The 18,980-nt window shown below is 50.3% G+C and overlaps 6 protein-coding genes across 6 annotated transcripts; 4 read left to right on the forward strand and 2 right to left on the reverse strand.

The window, feature by feature from the left end:
• Nucleotides 1-1,379: 1,379 nt before the first annotated feature.
• Nucleotides 1,380-3,836, forward strand: MGYG_09203 (hypothetical protein; the record flags this gene model as incomplete). Its single annotated transcript, XM_003169105.1, has 4 exons — nucleotides 1,380-1,793; nucleotides 1,899-2,153; nucleotides 2,231-3,346; nucleotides 3,405-3,836. The coding sequence occupies 4 exons, from the start codon at nucleotides 1,380-1,382 to the stop codon at nucleotides 3,834-3,836; spliced, it is 2,217 nt and encodes a 738-aa protein (XP_003169153.1).
• A 1,738-nt stretch (nucleotides 3,837-5,574) lies between these two features.
• On the forward strand, nucleotides 5,575-8,000 carry MGYG_08702 (MAM3; the record flags this gene model as incomplete). The annotated part of the gene is made up of 4 exons (XM_003169106.1): nucleotides 5,575-5,820; nucleotides 5,907-6,120; nucleotides 6,201-7,261; nucleotides 7,308-8,000. 4 exons carry the CDS (start codon nucleotides 5,575-5,577, stop codon nucleotides 7,998-8,000), a joined length of 2,214 nt encoding a protein of 737 aa, XP_003169154.1.
• A 532-nt stretch (nucleotides 8,001-8,532) lies between these two features.
• On the reverse strand, nucleotides 8,533-9,672 carry MGYG_08703 (phosphoglycerate mutase; the record flags this gene model as incomplete). The annotated part of the gene is made up of 4 exons (XM_003169107.1): nucleotides 8,533-8,906; nucleotides 9,003-9,165; nucleotides 9,238-9,579; nucleotides 9,637-9,672. The coding sequence occupies 4 exons, from the start codon at nucleotides 9,670-9,672 to the stop codon at nucleotides 8,533-8,535; spliced, it is 915 nt and encodes a 304-aa protein (XP_003169155.1).
• An 821-nt stretch (nucleotides 9,673-10,493) lies between these two features.
• MGYG_08704 (ubiquitin-protein ligase E3A) lies at nucleotides 10,494-14,600 on the reverse strand (the record flags this gene model as incomplete). The annotated part of the gene is made up of 3 exons (XM_003169108.1): nucleotides 10,494-10,616; nucleotides 10,685-14,300; nucleotides 14,413-14,600. 3 exons carry the CDS (start codon nucleotides 14,598-14,600, stop codon nucleotides 10,494-10,496), a joined length of 3,927 nt encoding a protein of 1,308 aa, XP_003169156.1.
• A 565-nt stretch (nucleotides 14,601-15,165) lies between these two features.
• Nucleotides 15,166-16,800, forward strand: MGYG_08705 (hypothetical protein; the record flags this gene model as incomplete). The annotated part of the gene is made up of 3 exons (XM_003169109.1): nucleotides 15,166-15,254; nucleotides 15,318-16,722; nucleotides 16,783-16,800. The coding sequence occupies 3 exons, from the start codon at nucleotides 15,166-15,168 to the stop codon at nucleotides 16,798-16,800; spliced, it is 1,512 nt and encodes a 503-aa protein (XP_003169157.1).
• Nucleotides 16,801-17,442: 642 nt separating this feature from the next.
• On the forward strand, nucleotides 17,443-18,959 carry MGYG_08706 (hypothetical protein; the record flags this gene model as incomplete). Its single annotated transcript, XM_003169110.1, has 2 exons — nucleotides 17,443-17,464; nucleotides 17,539-18,959. 2 exons carry the CDS (start codon nucleotides 17,443-17,445, stop codon nucleotides 18,957-18,959), a joined length of 1,443 nt encoding a protein of 480 aa, XP_003169158.1.
• Nucleotides 18,960-18,980: the final 21 nt, after the last annotated feature.

The following is an 18,980-nucleotide window of genomic DNA, read 5'->3' on the forward strand; positions in this document are numbered from 1 at the left end:
CAGCAGTATAGAGTCATCTATCTTCAATGACAAGATGCTTGCCCGAGCGCAGGTGCAATTGGCAGCATGTTTATGCCACACACTGTTCCCGTTTCCTTTTGCCTATTTTTGTTTGCTCTAAAAAGAATCTCTTATTTTTCTTATTACGCGCTACTCCTTGCAATAGTAAACATCTCCAGAGACTTTTTGGATGCTTAGCTTTGATCTTGCCGGAATGACGAGATGACAGATGTATAGACTTGATCTAGATATAAGAAATATATGAGCAATTAGATGCTGCCAAAACTATTCTTCCCTCTTTACTACAAAGCCATTGTCTAGGTAACTAAGCCTTTTTTTGTTTGGTTAGCACGTCTTTGTCTCGCTTCGCTGTCGTCAGCGTTTGTGGGTTTTGATATCAACAAACCCAGCCATATCAAATATCAAATCAACAAACTAGATCAGGTCAACAACTAGATCAGACCACCTACGTCAAATCAGCCTCGTAAGATCAACTAGATCGGATCAACCAGATCAGATCACCGTAGTGTACCGAGAAATGACACCATCGTAGCCTCGTAGCCATGGCATCAGCGTGTCCTGTTGCCAAATCTCACTTGCTGTCCTGTCCTGCTCTCGCTAAGCAGGCTCTTCCACAGACAAAAAGTGAGAGAAGTGAAAAGTCTTTCTTTGTTCTCTGCGTTGCTAGCGCAACAGTCACTGTCCTCGCCAGATCACCAGACTGGGTATAAATATCTCTCTTCTCATCTAACTGCCCCCTTTTTCCTCCTCCTTCTTCTTCTCCTTTCCTTCTTCGAGCAAGTCTTTTGTAACCTCTCTCACCATAACGATCTCGACCATCTCGACCACCTCGATAACCTCGTATCACCCTCTCGACTTCCATCTGGCTCCTTGCTATCAAGTTGTAGCCTCCCCTCTCTCCTCGCTCGATATCAGCTCTCCTCCCTAGTTGATATCGAATCAACAAAAGACTTCTCCTCCACGAAAGCTCGCTGAAGAGCCTTGCCAATCAAGAGTCGATCCGCATCGACTCTCTCTTCGCGTTTCGTGCGCGTCTTCGACTGTTTCCTCTGTCGTCGACTCCCTTTTTCCTCGACTCCTTAATCTCGACAGCCAAAACACCACTGCTCCAACTTGAGCAACTCCCTCACGCGCTTATATCTTCTTGATATCAAGACGTCGAGGTTGCAGTACCCTGTTCGACAGTGCCAGAGACTACCGAGTCTCGAGAAGAAAGAAGTTCGATCCCGTTCGATCTTCTTTTCGTAGTCCCGCCCTCTCAACGAACGACCCCTTTTTCAGCCATCCAGCCAGTAAATTATCCAACAGCAATGCCATACAAGATGTCACCCCTACTCATCTTGTGTGTGCTGGTCACGATGGTGGCGTGGTCTCTCCTGGCTACCATCGTCGAAAGCATCGAGCTCGCAGCCGATGCTGACAACGACCTTCTGTTCCTGGCCTGGGACAACCCCCTGTTTTCGGGCTCGCTCGTGGACTACGCGACAATTTGCCCAACGGTTTTCAGCGCCCTCGTCCTCGCTGCATACGCCATGTGCAGCGGTCCCAGCACCTTCAACCTGCTTGTGTGTGCCTCCCGTGGTGTCATCCGTGGCATCTCGGGCTCGCCAGTCTGGCACGCACTCGTCAAGGGAGATCTGCTTGGGTTGGTACTCCTCGCTCTGGGGACTACCTTCGATATGACGCTCTCGCTGATCCGTCCTCAATGGGCCGATCGCATATACGCCGACCTTGCCATCCACCGGGATGTGCCAGTCGTCGTAGCGATTCTCGTGAGTTTCTCCTTTTGTTTCCCTTCGTGATGCATGCTTTTATACCACGCGCCACACCTTGCCATTGCATTGATACTGAGCCAACCCATGCTAATTGATGTATAGCTTCCATCCGCGCTTGTGGTAGGCTGCTTCATTGTGGCTCCATCTTTGCTTGCCTACGGGTCCGGAATGTTTGGTGTATTCATGGACAACACCGGTATGCAGTCTCCAGGATGCTACAATCTTGGATACCCAGGCGTTCCGTTCCCGTACTCAGGGCAACGCGAAGTCGCTTTCCGACGTCTCTTTTGCGAGGGAGAGCTCGCCGGATTCGAACTCGCGGACTGGTGGAAGGAATTTGTAGAGACCCAGCTCTATGTAAGTTACCCCCTGGAGCAGCCTCCCCTGAATATCCAATACCAAAGTAAAAGACAATAAATGCTAACAGGGTATAGAACTGGGAGCTGTTCCAACTCGTCGCCTTTACCACGGTATTGGCTGTCGTTGCCATCGTTTTCATTGCGGAATGGGCCTTCATCGAAATCCAGCGTGACAGCGCCTCTGTTACCTGGCTCGACACCCTGATCTCCGCCCCAGCGACAGACAATGGCGATACCGTTGCCAACAAAGTTGGAACACCCGTCGAATCCCGACCATCTGGCACTCATCACGACGCCGACCAGACCATCGTCAGCACGGCCAGCAGCAGCAGCAGCACCACCACCACCACCACCACAAAGGATGCCGCCACCGAAACTGACGCCGACAACAGCCTCGCCGTGATGAACCAGATGGAGTCCCGTATCAGGGACCTCGAGTGTGTCAACAGCACCACTGCCTCTCGCCTCCAGGCTGAGACCTACGACTTAGCCTACGAACTGATGACCAAGAATCAGTCTCTGTTGACCACGCAAGAGGAATGTGCCGACCTTAAGTCACTCCTGGCCCAGCAAAGAGAGCTGCACCAAACCCAAGAGGCCAGGATGACGAGCCTGCAGCAGCAAAACGCAGCTCTCGTATCATCCAACGACGCTCTGCAGGCACAGGTCAACGCACAGTCCCTGGAACTTCAACAAGCGGCCCAACAACTTGTTGCGGCACCCGTCGTCACGCCAGTCAAAGCGCCGGTTGTCACCACTCCTGTCCAGGAGTTGGAGGCACCGGTTGTGGCGACCTCCGTGATGATGGTCGATTCCCGGCCACCGCCCGCCCACTACCACCACCACCACTACCACCATGGGGCTCTGCGTTCAGACAAGCGACAGGCGGCGCTGCTCAGACGCCAACTCCAGCAAGCACGCCGCCAGAGACGCAACCTCATCGCCGGGAACTCGAAATGCCGCGAGCAATTGTCCGCTCAGGAACGCGCCGTCGACGATGCAACCATGGCCTTGAAGGCCCAGACGGAAGCTGTCTGCCGACTGACGGAACGGAATGAGGTCCAACTTCGAACGATTGCCGCTCTGGAGATGGAAAACAATGAACGGGATGCCGAAGTCGTTGACTTTGAGAAACAGCACGATGCATACGTGGCTGACCTCAAGCAGCGGCTTTCGGACCAGACCGCCATGGTTGAAAGTCTCTGGACGCACGCGCGGGAGAAGGACGGCCGCATCTTCCGAACTCGAGGAAAAGCTGCGCAGCCAAGTCGAAGCCGCTGCGAAAAAGGAAAAGGACCATAACAGCAACGACGAAAAGAAGGACTCTGAACTCAAGCTGGTAGAGTCCATGTATACCGCGTTCCTGGAAGAACGGGACGAAGATATCGTGAAGAAGGATGAGGATATCCAACGAAAGGATAATGAGATCCAGAAGCTTACGGAGAGCAAGGATGTTCTCTCTCAGGAGCTCGAGCAGAGCAAGCAAGAGCTCGAACAGAGCAAGCAGAAGCTCGAGCAGACCACAAAGGACTACAATGTCCAGAGAGCGCAGGTTCTCAAAAACGCCAACACCATTGAGAAACTGCGCCGCCGGGTACAGCAAGAGGGACAAGCCGTTCCAGGAGGCCAGCCAATTCCTCGAGGAGCACCACAGCCAACCAAAGAGGAGCCGCACAATTAGGCGGCTTCCTCTGGTGCCTCTCAACCTCCTTTCTGTACCCAGCGGGATCCTAGCCCCAAGCTCCGATAAAGAGACTGCCAACAATTGATCACTGACACATCGCCATCGCCTTCATTTTCACCACCCCGTTTTGCTCTCGCTGCCGCCGACAATGACAATCAGATACCAGCACCTCCAGTCGCCAGCAGGGTCTTTTCCTTCTTTGCCCGAGTCTTCGGACTCTGGGTGATGAGGACTTGCTCCCTTCCCCTGGAGACACTGAGCAAAAGGTGACCTCGACTAACACGGCGACCATGATCAATTCTCTTTATCGGTCTTGTGCTGGCTTGTCAAGCAGCATCACCGAATGCACCAGCACAAGATCTGGACGTTATCCTCCTTCACGATATGAGGAACTTACACAATAGTGCAGAAGTTGCATCAAGATATACCACAAAAGACGTACATGACCGTCGAGAAGACGATGCATTGGTTCTCCCACCTGTGGTATAAAGGCAAGTGATCTTCCATCCAAATATATCATTCAGCGTACAGACGCACACTTCGCCTTCAGCAACAATTGCACTTTGGCAGCCCAGGTCAAATTTGTTCTCCAGTCCGAGTCGATTCGCTCATACAGCTTCGCATGCAGATGCAAGCTGCCATACCCATCATCCGTTCGACTCGCACAGACACTCACTGGAGACAAACAGACCCTCGCCGCTGAACAGCGCCTTCGACCGACAAGCAGCCTTTGGTTCATTTGTCATATACAACACGTCGCCAGCTTACCTTTTCACCATAATCTTTCACCCAGCGACGATGACCAAGGCTAAGGCGCTGATCGCCGGGACACACCGGGATAAGGAAGCCAGCAAGAGCATACATACATACATCCACCCATAACACCACCAGCAGATCGTCTGTGCCTGCATCCAGCAGAGTACCAGCAGAACACCCAGACAGACGGATCTAAGCTCTTGTTTTCCCTTCCTTTTCCCGGCGGGTTGCCACAGTAGTTCCTCCAGGACCTTCGACAGGGACCAGCAGGGAGAGACGACGGACACACGGACAGACAACCAGCATGGACGGCGGCCGGGATGTGAGAGATCCTGCGCTGCCCAGCGAGTGCCTCATGGCGTTGATATTCAACATATCAACCTCGACTTTTACCAGCAAAAGCCGACATGACGTTCACTTTAGCTTCCGCGCTGACTCAGCCACTGCTTCTTACTCAGCTCTGACTAAGCGCTTCTTGCGACGATCGCGACAAGAAAAATTTGACTGCAAAGAAAAGAAAAGAAGTCGCAGCAGAAGCAAATAACAAGAAAACGAGCAGAAGCAAGACGAAACGCGAAGTCCAGCCAAGTCCGCCCCGTCGCTCTCTTCCCTGGTCGCATCAATCTAACTTACTACTTACTATTTAAGCCTGGGCTGCACCAAGCGGACGTCCGCGCAAGCATCATCCATCAACACCTCTTCCTCCCATCCCCATCAGAATCTCGCGAAGACAGCTCGCTCCGACCTCACCCATTTGATGTCTTGTTGAGAAGAGGACGCCCTTGACAGCCCCAGTTGATATTTAAACGACCTGCATCCAGCTGTCCGCATTGAACTAGCTGCTGGTTTGACGGGCAAAACACGAAACCCTGCACCCTCGCCGACATATCACCACATCACCACATCACCACATACACACCTTACTTTATTCTCAGACAGACCAGACCAACAGCTGTCTCGACTGGCTCGATCGCTTTAAATGACTCTGACTCGTGGTGGTGCTGGATTACCTGCTGGTCTTGCCCTGACCAAGCTCATCCTCTTCTCGTTCGCTCGATTTCCTCTCCTCTATGCCGCGCCACTGACATCCTCGGCCGTCGGGAAGCTCGCTCATGTTCCACCGCCCCCAGATGAATTCCACTTATGGCTCTACCTCAGCATTGCTGCAGCACTCGTCCTCAGCGGCGGTGCCTTTGCCGGACTGACTATCGCTCTCATGGGCCAGGTTAGTTATCTACACTCACTCCATTGGCGCATCCCTAAGACAATAATACCTCAACGATTGATTACTGACTGTTGTTCTCATTGTAGGATGAAATCTACCTTCAAGTTATACAGACCTCCGGTGAAGAAGTAGAGAGAAAACAAGCCTCAAAAGTTCTCGAGCTGTTGAAAAAGGGAAAACATTGGGTGCTCGTCACACTCCTGTTGAGCAACGTTATCGTGAATGAAACACTTCCCATCGTCCTGGATCGGTCTCTCGGTGGTGGTTGGCCTGCGGTCATCGGCAGTACCGCTTTGATTGGTAGGTCCTTTTACCTCTCTGTGTGACTCCTGTGATGCAGGCAATGCGGAATATGGAATATGCTGACACCCGACTCGCAGTCATCTTCGGAGAAGTCGTCCCCCAGTCAATCTGTGTCCGCTATGGGCTGCCCATCGGAGCTTGGATGGCACCGGCCGTCCTTTGTCTTATGTACATCACCTCCCCTCTCTCATACCCCATCGCAAAGCTTCTCGACAGACTCCTCGGCGAAGATCATGGGACGTTTTATAAGAAAGCTGGCCTGAAAACCCTCGTTACGCTACACAAGAATCTCGGCACAGCTGGCGAGCAGCTGAACTCGGACGAGGTTACCATCATCAGCGCCGTTCTGGATCTCAAGGAAAAATCTGTTGGCAGCATCATGATCCCAATGCAAGACGTCTTCATCATGTCGGCTGACACTGTTCTCGACGAACAAATGATGGACCTTATCCTCTCCCAGGGATACTCCCGCATCCCAATCCATGCTCCAGACAACCCCCAAAACTTTGTTGGCATGCTGCTGGTCAAGATGCTGATCACCTACGATCCCGAAGACTGCAAAAGAGTCCGCGACTTTGCCCTTGCCACCCTCCCAGAGACCAGAGCAGAAACAAGCTGTCTTGACATTGTCAACTTTTTCCAAGAAGGCAAAGCTCATATGGTCCTGGTTTCCGATTATCCGGGAGAAGATCATGGCTGTCTCGGCGTTGTTACACTCGAAGACGTTATCGAGGAGCTTATTGGTGAAGAAATCATCGACGAATCCGATGTCTTTATCGACGTTCACAAAGCAATTCGCAGAATGGCTCCAGCACCCAAATTCAACTTTCCAAAGGGACATTTCGTCGAAGTACCTCCATCCGCTCACGATATCGGAGTAGAAACCCTCACCACCACCCGTACGGCAGACAGCGAACAGCACAGCGAACAACATACCCAAATACCAAAAATCACCACCCATGTCGGATCTCCTCCTCCACCCACATTCTACCTGCGACAAGCTCCTGTCGTTAACAAACCAGACGGCGCCAGCAAACCCATTATCCAAAGAGGTGCCACAGCCGAGATCAAAGAACAGCTTAAACATCTCGGGCCATCAAACCTCGCAAGCCGCCCTCGCCACACCCGCTATAATGCGGTCAAAATAAAACGAGCTGGGAATTTCACCGTCAAGTCTTCCCAAGCCCCTCAGCGGCCGTGACTCCTATGACTACCATACATTACACTCAGACGCGCATCCATCCGAGTCAGACAGCCTCCTGGTGAAAACCAACAGCGAACGCGCAGTCAACCTCAAGGAGCCCACATCATATGGTGCTACTACAGGCCATCCTAATCGCCCATATTATCTACCTCATTCCGCCACAGAACCAACTATCGGACAAGGCAATACAGCCGCCCCTCGCACATCATCACCATCACAACAAACACAAAACGCAAACAACGCGGCGAGCGAAGACTCTCCAGCCACAGTACATGGCCCTTCTCCATTATCCAAAAACGGAACTCGTTCACCGAGTGCCAATTCAGACACACCATCTTCATCCACAATTTTCCACCCACGCGGCCCTACAAGAAGTGGCAGCATAACCGAACAAGTCGTTGACATCCACGGTATCCGCAAGGTCGTCTTACAAACAAGCGACCGCAATCTCTCCGAATGCGACAGCAACCATAGCGGCCGTCCTTCATCATCGTCACAAGCAAGTGATACCAAATCCGGTGATCTAGAAGACACCGCCAACGATCAATCGACTCATCAACCCAACGGATCAAGTAGCGCTTCCGGCAAGAAGAAGCGAAGACGCAAACGAAAAGCTACAGGATCATCGAAACATGACGATCGGAATGACGAATCACATCACCTTTTAGATTAATGAGAGACTCAGTCCAACTCAGTCCAACTTTGCAGTTCTTTACATTCGCTGTTTATCTTTACTCTGTTTTATTGATATTATTGACGTTGCCAGTCTTTTTCTTCTTTTCATATGGCTAAAGTTGCCAAATTTGGCTTGTTTTCTCTTCTTACGGGATGAATGTATTTTGCCATGAAGCATGTCGTCGTCTGTATATCAGTTGACCCGTCGTTACTCATGTTACATATCCACAAAGCACCTATGTCTAGGGCTTAATTACACTAATCTGTTTTCAATCAATTTCACCTTGCTGTCGCCGTGGAGCATGGACTCCGAGAAAAACTATTTTGCATCCATATACTTAGACCTACCAATGACTTTATTCGCTCGGAGCATATCACGTTTCAACATCAAATCTAGTAGCCCAATGGTAATAGATTGTAAGGCATATTCTAAGGATACTCATCTAGCAAGTAATATCTATAAAAAGAAAACGGACGTTTCCCACCCGTTAAAAAGCTCTATGATATCCCCATCTAAACTGGCCAATAGTCTATTCAGCGGCAGCGATAGGCTGCTTCTGCATAACTTCCATGGCTCTATCCTTCTCCTCATCTGTGCCTTGACTCGCTGCCAAAGCCTCTGCTGTCTGAGTCTCCCACCCAGTCATAGCCTGGTGGAAGAACTGCTTTTGCATTTCACGAGATGGCGGCTCAGCTACTGTTTTCCCTCTTCTCTTCCTTGAATCAACTGACTCTCGAATACTCGCGTTGTCACCGTCAATCTTGATGCCATACAAGTCATCGGTGTCAGCAGAATCGGTAAAGTGAAACGTGCGGAACTCCGTGTTGGCCCAGCCGGTGCCTGGCCATTTGGGCGACGGACGACCGTTAGCATATTTATTCGGGCTTGGTGGCTTTTTCGTGACTTTATTTGCATGTTTAACAAGGGAAGGATTTCAAACCCCCGGAAATTGAAGGGATGAGATACGAGGGAAGGATATTACTTTGACCTGGCACATACCTTGGTAGAGAGTACTGTCTTGCCAATCTTCGCTGAAATAGTGGAGGACGCCTCCGTGAGAAACGACGGCAATGTGCTTCTCGGGCCGCGCCTTCAGCCATTGTCTAGCTTGACGAGCACGCGCTGTAACGGACTTAGCATTCGCTGACCATTTCTCTGTTGTCTAGAGTAGTTAACGCAAGGTTTGTTAGCTTTGATTCCCAAGGCCCAACACCAAACCAGGGGCATCCCATACCTTATCATTCCAGTCTTCTGGGACCAAAGATAGATCAACTGGCAACCCCTTTTCTTCGACCTCCTTCTTTAGATCAGAAAGGTCGCTTCCGGTATCACAAGGAACGTCACTTGTTTCCTGGATCTCCGGCAACGCAATAATTGTGAGTTGCTTTTCTTGGATTATATTTGCAAATGAATGCAGTGCAGTGTAGATTGTTCGTCGAAGCGGCGAGGCGACTATCAATTCAACGTCTGCATGGTATGGGAAGTTCGCCCGGAGCGTACGGCATTGCTCTTCGCCGAACGGGGTAAGCAACGGGTCTTGCAGGACATGGTTTTCAATGCAGAGGTTATGAAAGCCCTGTTACAACTAGATCAGTATGTAATGCATTTTTGACCTGGTATTTAGTCTACTTACCTGAGCATGGCGGACGCAGTGAAGAACTGGAGGCATCTTACTACCCTGGTATCTGTATGTTCGCGGGGTAGCGATGGTGATATCTACTGCTTCTTTCCAACGGAAACGACCACCGAAACACACCCAAACGAAGATGATAAAACTTGCTGTATAACGCAAGAGATGGAAATGCCACGAACGAAGAAAAGATTTGTCTATCTATACCGAGTAAAACATGTTCTTTTCGATATCAAAATGACTCAAGCATAACTTGGACTTTTAGACCGCCAGCCGCCACACCTTCCTCTTCTGACCGGGTATATCGGTTATATCTCCGGAGGAACTTTACTGTCGGGAAAACTGCCTTTTAGGATTAAGGTTATTAGTCATCTTCGGCAAAACTTCCTGCCCTGGCGACGGCATCTTCGGGACCTGGAGATATAAAAGTTGAAAAGAATAAAAGAATAAAGGCGCGATGCTTCCTTAGTAATGAGTGAAGTTAGGGCCGACTCATATTCAATCATGCGCGAAGTCTGCGAGTGAGTGGTGTTCTGTGTTGCCCCTACCTGCGCTCTCAAAAAAAGAGTAGCATAACAACTAAATAATTATTAATATTTCGCTTGCTTGTTCCCGAAAATTATCAAATTGACAATTCGATGCACGATTTTCAAGTGACTTTGACCGATTCACAAATCTATAAACCAAGCAGGCTATCTATGATAACAGCGAGAGGAATGCAAAAGGCAGGCAGGTCATAAGGGCATCATGAGAAGCCAATAAACAAGGCTATAAACAAGAAAACATGGAGAGGAATACTCCGAGTATGCAGTAAAGGGGCAGGGAACAACCATATCCACCACCCAGATAATATGTGCGAATCAAGCGACTCCGAAGCCCCTGGCGTTATCCAGTGCCTTTTCTAGCTTCTCTTCAAGTACTGCCACGGAAGTGTACTCCGGTAGTAGAAGCCTGCCAAAACAAGTTAAGCTGGTTGGCAACCGCTATTAGACAAAATTAGCATAACTGGTCTTTCAATAATTTATCGCTAGGATGGGAGGAGGTAACATACGCTATCGCCTACACCATTTCGTTGGATGACAAACAAGATGCTGCCTATCCCATTGACTGGCACTCGGTCGCTGGCAGTAACGAATTCCAAAAGTTGGCGCCGTTTCTCAAGGGGGTACCGTAGGACCACGCGCCAAAAGCCTTTCACTATCGGATGATTCCCGTCCCATCCGCCCTCGTAGCGGGTATGTCTTTGTAGTTCGACGAGGTCAATCTCCTGGATACCTTCAAGGACTGTTTTCAGCGCCTCAGGATTAAAAATAGACAAAGCAGTGCGATCCAGGCACGTGAAAAAGCCACGCTGGAATGCCTCGTACTGTGGACGGACAGATTTGTCGGTCAACCAAAAAATGTAGTCTTTGACAAATTGTTTCCGATTAGCATTTGTCACAGTGGAAGCTTCGGGCTGCGGTTCTGTGGATACTTGGTGTCGCGGTAGTCTTGACGGAGCACCCTTTAAGATACCAATGACATGCGTGTCTCGGGGAGACTGTCGCGATTCAGTGGAATACTCCTTTAACATAGACACAGTGTTATCGCTTTCGGAGGTATTTTGGTTGCTAAGCCTTCTAGTAGCAACACGATGATCATTCAGTTTTTGTTTGGTTTTTTCCCACTGAGCATATCTCTCCGGTGCTGGCCAGGGTTCGTTTTTATCGGTTCTTTCCATGTCAACTGTGACAACTGTTCCAAAGGCGTTGAAGCTAAACTCGTATGTCCGCATAAAGATATCCCCCACATCACCGTCTTCCCAAGCCAACAGCTCATCCAGGCCCTTGGCCAGCTCAGGCCAGCCAACTCGGATATGGTCTGTATTTTTCACTTTGAGGCCGAGAAGCCTTCGGTACAAGGCTATTGGGAAATCCACCGGCAAAGTTACGCCATTGTAAATGGCAAGAGATACCAGAAGACCCAAAAGTTCAAACTTGTAGAGAGGCTCGAAGGAGCAAGGCTGGAAGTAGTACATGCCACTCCGACTGTCAATGGTGAACATTCCAAATGCCGGATTCATAGCCTCTAACATGGCAATTCTAAAGAACTCCTGCTGCACACCGCCTTGGTCCACGCCTTCTTCACCATCATCCATTCCCATTCGAACCTTCAATGGCCGTAGCAACTCCCGCCTTTCTCGCCTCCAAAGCTGGTCAAGGGCATCTTCCAACGCATGGTCTCGGCGAACGCTGATAACAAAAAACATGGTGAGCCCAGTTCTTAGCCGAGCGAGTAAGCCAAGGTTATCATCGACAGAGATAGTGCCGGAGAATGCCATAGATGTGACATGCTTTGAAGCAATAACAGCAGTCTCAAATGACTTGGACATGGTTGCATGGTTTATTGCTCGGAAATATGTGACCAATGCCGATGGTGGGAATATGAATGAGCAGGAAAGTAAGTGCATTGTTCGGTTGTTGTAGAGTAGGTCTACCCACTCAGTAGGCATATCAATTGGGTCTAACCGATCTGCAAAGAAAGGTGTATGGAAGTCCTCTGGTAGCAACCCAAGCTTGGTCCGGTCCCTATATAGGAAGCTGAGGAGTTGTAAAGCGCCTCCGGCCGCACTGGCTTTGGGTAACTCTGGTTTACCGTCCCATTCTTTCAGCAGGACACTCCTCAACCATTCTACTACCACCATGGGCGTGGTAGTCCTCCTGTCCCCGGGGAGCAATATCTTGTTATTATTATCACTAGATTCCGGTTTGTGAAACTGCTGGAGCAAAAGAATAATTTGCTCTATAAGCTCACATTTATCATTGCTTTTGAAATCAGTGATATGAGACGCTTTCGCTTTGGAGACTTCATGGAGCGCAAGCCGGGTCGAAATAACGCGCGCTAGCCTATTAAGCAAACGAAGTGCTAGGTCATGTTCGAATCGATCGGATGTTTCAATTATGGTTTGTATTTGAGGCTTGGAAAATGTTCGCATCATACCATCCGGCATTACTGACCCGGAGGCTCTGATTTGTCGGATAGCCTGCCATGTCTGCGTGTCCATGGCAGGGATAGTACTTGACAAGGCGAGCAACGCAACAATGGCAATAGAGGCAGCATCGGAATCAGGAATGTAGTCGTTTGTTCTCGGAAGGTCGAATCTGGGTGAGGTAGGAGTTGCTGAACTAGATGATTTGCAGTGGCGGCGTTGCATCTTGGGAAGAGAGAGTTCTACAGGAGGGTTGAAGAGTTTTTCCATGCTGAGCCACAAGCTGTGTAGCGTCGTCTCCCAAGGACATATACGGTGCAATTTCCTAAAGGTGCCATCTAGCGAATTAATATCTAATCGTAGGGATGTAGGCTGCTTGCTGTGACCATTTGAAAAGGAAATTAGTAATTGCCGTGGGTTTCCCAATACGTAAAACACGCTCTGCGCAACGAATGGGAATGCCAATCTCTGCTGATGAGTAGCATATTTCCATTCCCAGGGTTCAGAGTGGCCCATAGACTCTAGCTGAGACATTTCAGACTTCCACACTTCCTTGTCATCGTCGGTCTTGAACATGATATTTTCTAGTGAATCAACAATCTCTTCCGACAGGTGGGAGAGGCTCTGCACCGGGGAAGCTTCGCCAGCATCCTCCGTTTTTGATTCAGGAGCTAAGCCTTGCCGGTCAAGAGGGAAATATGTATCTATCGTGGGCTCCGTGGGCGAGTCGCCATGAGATTCCGGTCTAGGCCATCTAACTGTACTTTGATCACCCCACGATACGTGCGCATTGGCTTTGGAGGTGCTATCCCCCATGCGGCGGTGTTTCTGGGATCTGTGGCGTAAAGCTGGTGGAGATGGGAGAGACTGCGAGGTATTGGCGGTTGTCGTGGGTGTGCTGTTAACTGAGGCATTCTTAGAGCGCTTCCGTTGGCTCTTTGAACGGTCCTCGGTTATAGAAGAACGCTGAGATTGTTTTCGTGGCTCCAAAGGTTCGAGTGATAGGCGTTTAACAGGATGACCTTGGACTTTGACCTCGAGTGTTGATGAGGTATGATTCACGGACGGCGAAGTCTGATTAGATGACGAATGAGACTTTGAGCCTGAGCTTCCCGAATCAGCTGACACGGGGCTGGGCGATTGACGTTTAGTGTTAGGCGGTTGATTCTCTAGCAATGAATTATGGGGAGTAGGTCTCGTCTCATCCTCTAGTTTGGGCCCGTAGGATGTCGTCCGTTTGAGGGGTAGCCATTCCACCATACGTAGCGACAGGGTGTCAAAGAGATTCTGTGTAAAAGATTTTGGATCTTTTCTTGTTTTCGAACTGCTTTCTGGGACTGATGGTAATGTCTCTAGCGTCGCCGGAGGCGAACCGGAGGGCCTCCTTGGTTTGTTTCCTGGAGTTGTGTCTCTTCTTTGACGTGATTGTGAACGAGCGGGTTCAGTGATAGGGTATGAACTGGTTTGTCGGGTTTTTCGCTCGGTGTCCGGAGCAAGTGAGGTCGATACCGCGGCAGACGGATAGTGACAGAGGCCTAGCTCAGCGTCATCCTGACTCGCTAGATAGCATGCAACCGTTCTAGCACTGAGGTCTGTAAATCTACGCAGCGGGGCTTTGGTATTTCGACGGCGGAAGCTAAGACACGTAGGGGTCATGCAGTTTGGTTCCTGGCAGCCATAGATCAATTGCGCTTTATACCTGTAGTCGTTGCATGCCGAATATTAGAAATAATCCCATGTAGATAGACTGCAATCCTCGTGCAAAGAAAAAGGGATGGCATATAGATGACCGTAAGGGGGGGAGATCTCACCGTTTGACGAGATGGTTAAAGGTCCGCTGGCGCTCCTCCTTAGCCCAAGAAAGTACCCTTGAAGGGTCCGAAACATTCACTGTATGCCTTAAGACCACCTCCGGCGCTCCTGGCGGCAGTCTTGCATGGTGATAAGCCGTCCTTTCCGCTGCGCAGTCACCATGCGACACCCCTTGCAGCCTTGTCATCTTGTCCTCGCAATAGCTATAACATATCCAGATCCCTCAGTACAGTCACAGCATTCGCTTTCAACGAGCTATTCACGCTGCCTAAACACCATTCCACCGTCGTCGGTCCGGTTGATATCGCTGTCGTCGTCTCTCTTCGCTGCTCGTTGGTGGTTGTTGTTTCTTTTTTCTCCAAAGTCGAAAGTCGAAATTAAGGTGGTCCATACAAACCCCAAAAGGGGAAAGTGATCGGCACGACGTCATAACTTTTGGCTTTTCGGTTTTTTCGCCTCACAATAAAAAAAAAGGCGCTTGATAAGCAAAAACGACGACCAGGAGCAGCGAGTTTGATATCAACAGCAACCCCGGGACTATCGTGAAGGAAGCCCTTGCGGAGCAGGACGGGAAACGAGATACATATAAGGGCTTGGTGCTGCCCTCTCTGCCTGACTTGACGTTCGCCTTTGCCTCACAAGTTTTCGCCGGTTCTTCGGACAGATCCATTACACCCCGCCATAACAGATACTGCTAAATTATTACTAGCAAGGACGACTAGAGGAGACGTCTACTTTGGCCCAGCGGCGAGATGGAGACTCATCCGTACACATGCAACACCTGCCAGGTGGCCTTTCGCAGCAGCGAAGCCCAGAGAGGGCACATGAGAAGTGACTGGCAGTAAGTACTTGAAATTTGGTGGCTACGGGCCCAGATCGAGACTGACAGGTGTGTTTCGTACAGCCGATACAACTTGAAGCGTCGGGTTGCTACTCTGCCTCCCATATCGTCTGAGGTCTTTACCGATAAGGTGCTGAACGCCCAGGCAGCCAACTCCGCTGCTGCCGCCAAAGCCACATACGAAAAGTCATGTGCCGCATGTCAGAAGACGTACTACAGCGAGAATGCATTCCAGAACCATATCGGAAGCCAGAAGCATAGGCAGCGAGAGGCCATGCTGCGTAGAGAGGGAGGGAAGGATGAGACGGCGTCGGTGATGAGTGGTACTTTCTCCATGGGGGATCCGATTAACGAACGCAGCGAGGCGGGCGAGGGTGATGTCGAGCCTGGAGAGCAAGAGTTCTCCGAGATTATTAGTGGGATCAAGGGTGCGAAGATTGATGCACACGATCCGCTTCCCATCCGTCCCCGACGCCCCAGCCACACTGTCGAGAAGGAGTCGGCGAGCTCTTCCGGTGTTGAGAAGGATGGAGAGGGACCCGAAATCTCGCTTGCTCAGTGCTTCTTCTGCAACTATAAGTCGCCTAATGTCAAGCTCAATGTTTTGCACATGGGCAAATTCCATGGCATGTTTATTCCCGAACAAGAGTACCTCACCGACGGAGAAGGTCTCCTTGAATATCTACAAGCAAAGATCTACAAGAACAGCGAGTGCCTTTACTGCCATAAATTGAAGGCAACTCCAGAGGCTGTGCAGACGCACATGAGAGATAAGGGCCATTGTATGATTGCCTTTGAAACAGAGGATGAGCAGATCGAGATTGGCCAGTTCTATGACTTCACAAGCACATATTCTGATGACGAGGAAGAGGTAGAGGGAGAAGGAGAGGAGGGAGGAAAGGAAGTGCAAGATGATGGCTGGGAGACAGATACTTCGGTTTCGTCACTCGACTCGGCTGAGATTGGTGCTGAGCCCATTGATGATCGATCACATCAGTACTCCAAACTGTCGCGGCACCCCCATCATTCAAATACCGATCCCCGCAAGCATCGTAATATAGATGGTTTCCACTCTCATGCACATACGCACGGCCATGCGGCGTTTGTACATGACGGTGAACTCCACCTACCAACTGGGCGCACCGCAGGCCACAGATCCAATGCCAAATACTTCCGTCAAAACTTGCACAACTATCCTACCGAGGAGGAACGCTTAACCAGGCAGCGTATGATTGAAGAGGCTGGTCCCGATGCTGAGGAAGAAGGGGATGATCAGGCTAATGGCACCAACAAGAACCGTGCTTTAACCTCGAGGGCTAACGGTGGCTTGGGTATGATTGGTGCTTCAGACAGTCAAAGGAAGGAAGTCCGCGGGGCCGAAGTGAGAGAGCGTCGACGAGCTGATCGATCTCGGCGACAGTATGAATGGAAGCTCAACAAAGGAGCCAACAGTCAGAAACATTTCAGGGTATGTCATCTTGTACTTCTTCCCAAGCTGTTGTCTTAGCCATGCTAACGCCCCCTGCAGGATCCTCTTCTTCAGTGATCGTCTCTGTTATGCTCTCATGCCAGGTATCGTATTATTCATGTCACTTATGACTTCTACGGCCTTACCACGATAGAACCGGCTTATGATAGGCAAAAAGTTAATGACTATGACAAGGGTTATTTACTGTTCTCTGATATTATTAAACCAGAAAACAGCTCTGTAGCTTGCTTGTTCCAACTCTGCCACCTCCTGTAAATGGCCCTGCAGCTCTGCCCTAAGGGTTTCCGCAGTTGACCCCTTCCCCAAGATAGTAACCTCAGATCCAACCTGACTCGTCACCGTCGTCGTCGTCGTCGTCTTCCGCTTGATATCAAATTGCGTGGCTCGCGTGGCTTAAAATAGAACCTAAAACGCCAAGACGGGTGCGGCTGGATGACTAAGCCGCATGACGCAGGCGGAGACGAAGCTTCCAGGCCGCAGCAGCTTTTTGCTTGATAAGAGAGAGTGAAAGCAAGCCTGGCGATCAGGAGCAAGATATGCCCCTAGATGGATATATATAGGCGATTTACACTGCCGAAGGGTATCGCGAGAGACAGACATCTTTATTCGCTCGTCGAAATTCTGCTGGACACTGACTAGTGCTACTACTGTCTTTAAGGGTGGCCGGGCTGAACGTGACGTGACTGCCTGCCTGCCAGAATGCTGGACGAGAATCTCCCTAGTATGAACGATCCAACACTTATGCAGTTACCCGTTGCCCGGGGTATTGGTTGTCTAGCGCTCACGTCTTTCTAGCATTTTTTGTGAAGCCGTCATCGGAAGCCCCCAAGTCACGGTCGACCCTCTTTGTTGCTCAACACGGAAAGGAGCCTCAGCCTGCATACACAGTCCGACACCTGGACCCAGAACTGCAGACGTCTCGAAATCGCTACGCCGTTGCCCTTTATGATTCCTTCTGTCCTGACGCGTTATACGGAGAGGTCCTGATAATACCCAAATGGACGCATCCAACATTTTCCCAGGAGGCTATTAGGGCAAATGGAGGGGTACAGCCGCCGCCAGAGCCCATCATGCCCACCGAGTTCATAATCCAACTATACAACCCAGAGCAACAAGTGCTAGTCCGCCATAAGCCAAAGACATGGAATACGCCTGCAACATGGGCCTTTGAAATGCCGCAGAGGACGTTTCGGGAACCCTCCAAGTCACAGCTGGACAAGACGATTACCACACCTGCAACCTCGGACGCTACCTCTCGATTACGATTCAACTGGCGAAAGGACGGCAGGATGGGCTCAAAGGACCTGGGCTGTTATTTGTCTGGCAAAGTCGTCGGGCCCAGTGGGAATTCAAAGAAGAACAGGGAGCCGGATATCACTGTTGCCATCTTCAGTGCATTAAAGGAGATTACGCTCTACGAACCCAACTTTTCCCGGGTTGAAATGGAAGACTACAAGGGTTTAGAGATCGTTCTTATGTTGGGTGCCATTGTTATCCGGGATGTATTCTTCAGCCCCATGAAAGAAGCTTTTAATATCCTTAATCCGCCCCTGAACTCTGCCAGTCCAATAAACAAGCCATCAAGTACTCCGGTGCCCTCGAGACCTCTAAATGGTGCGGCAGGCTACCCTCCAGCCATTCGTCCTCCACCAGCATCTCACCCGCCAGCAAAACCACTTCCCCAGCAACCACAACAGCGACCTGCTCCGCCCCCTCGTCAAAGCATCCCCCCCACTGACCTCCGTTCGCAATGGGAACTAGACGCTGAAGCTAATGTATTAAAGCAACAATCCGAGGCAGAGAAACGAGCGCGGCTTAAGAAGGAGAAGGAGGCCGAAAAACGGACCAAAAAGCTTCTTGAAGCTGAGGAAAAGGAGGCAAAAAAGCGTCAAGCACAGGTTGATAAGGAGACCGAACGACTGCGGAAGATCTACGGGAAGGGAGAAATCAAGGTATTGAAACTACAACAGCAACACCAGCCTGCTCCTAGACCACCACAGCCTCCCCGACAACCTCAAAACCATCCAGTACCACCACAGTCGCGTGTTCAGTTTGCTGCACCTAGGCCACAGTCTATAGCAGGTGGGTTGAGACCACCTCCTCAACAACAACCGCAGCCACAGTTAAAGGAGAAACGGAGTATATTTGGTTTCCGGAAGAAAGAGAGCGGAGTTGCTCCAAATACCCTCATGAAGAAACGGAGTTCCATGTTTTGAAATTACAGCATTTCCAGGGAA

Source organism: Nannizzia gypsea, genomic scaffold (genome assembly GCF_000150975.2).
Source record: "Nannizzia gypsea CBS 118893 supercont1.10 genomic scaffold, whole genome shotgun sequence".
Classification (NCBI taxonomy): domain Eukaryota; kingdom Fungi; phylum Ascomycota; class Eurotiomycetes; order Onygenales; family Arthrodermataceae; genus Nannizzia; species Nannizzia gypsea.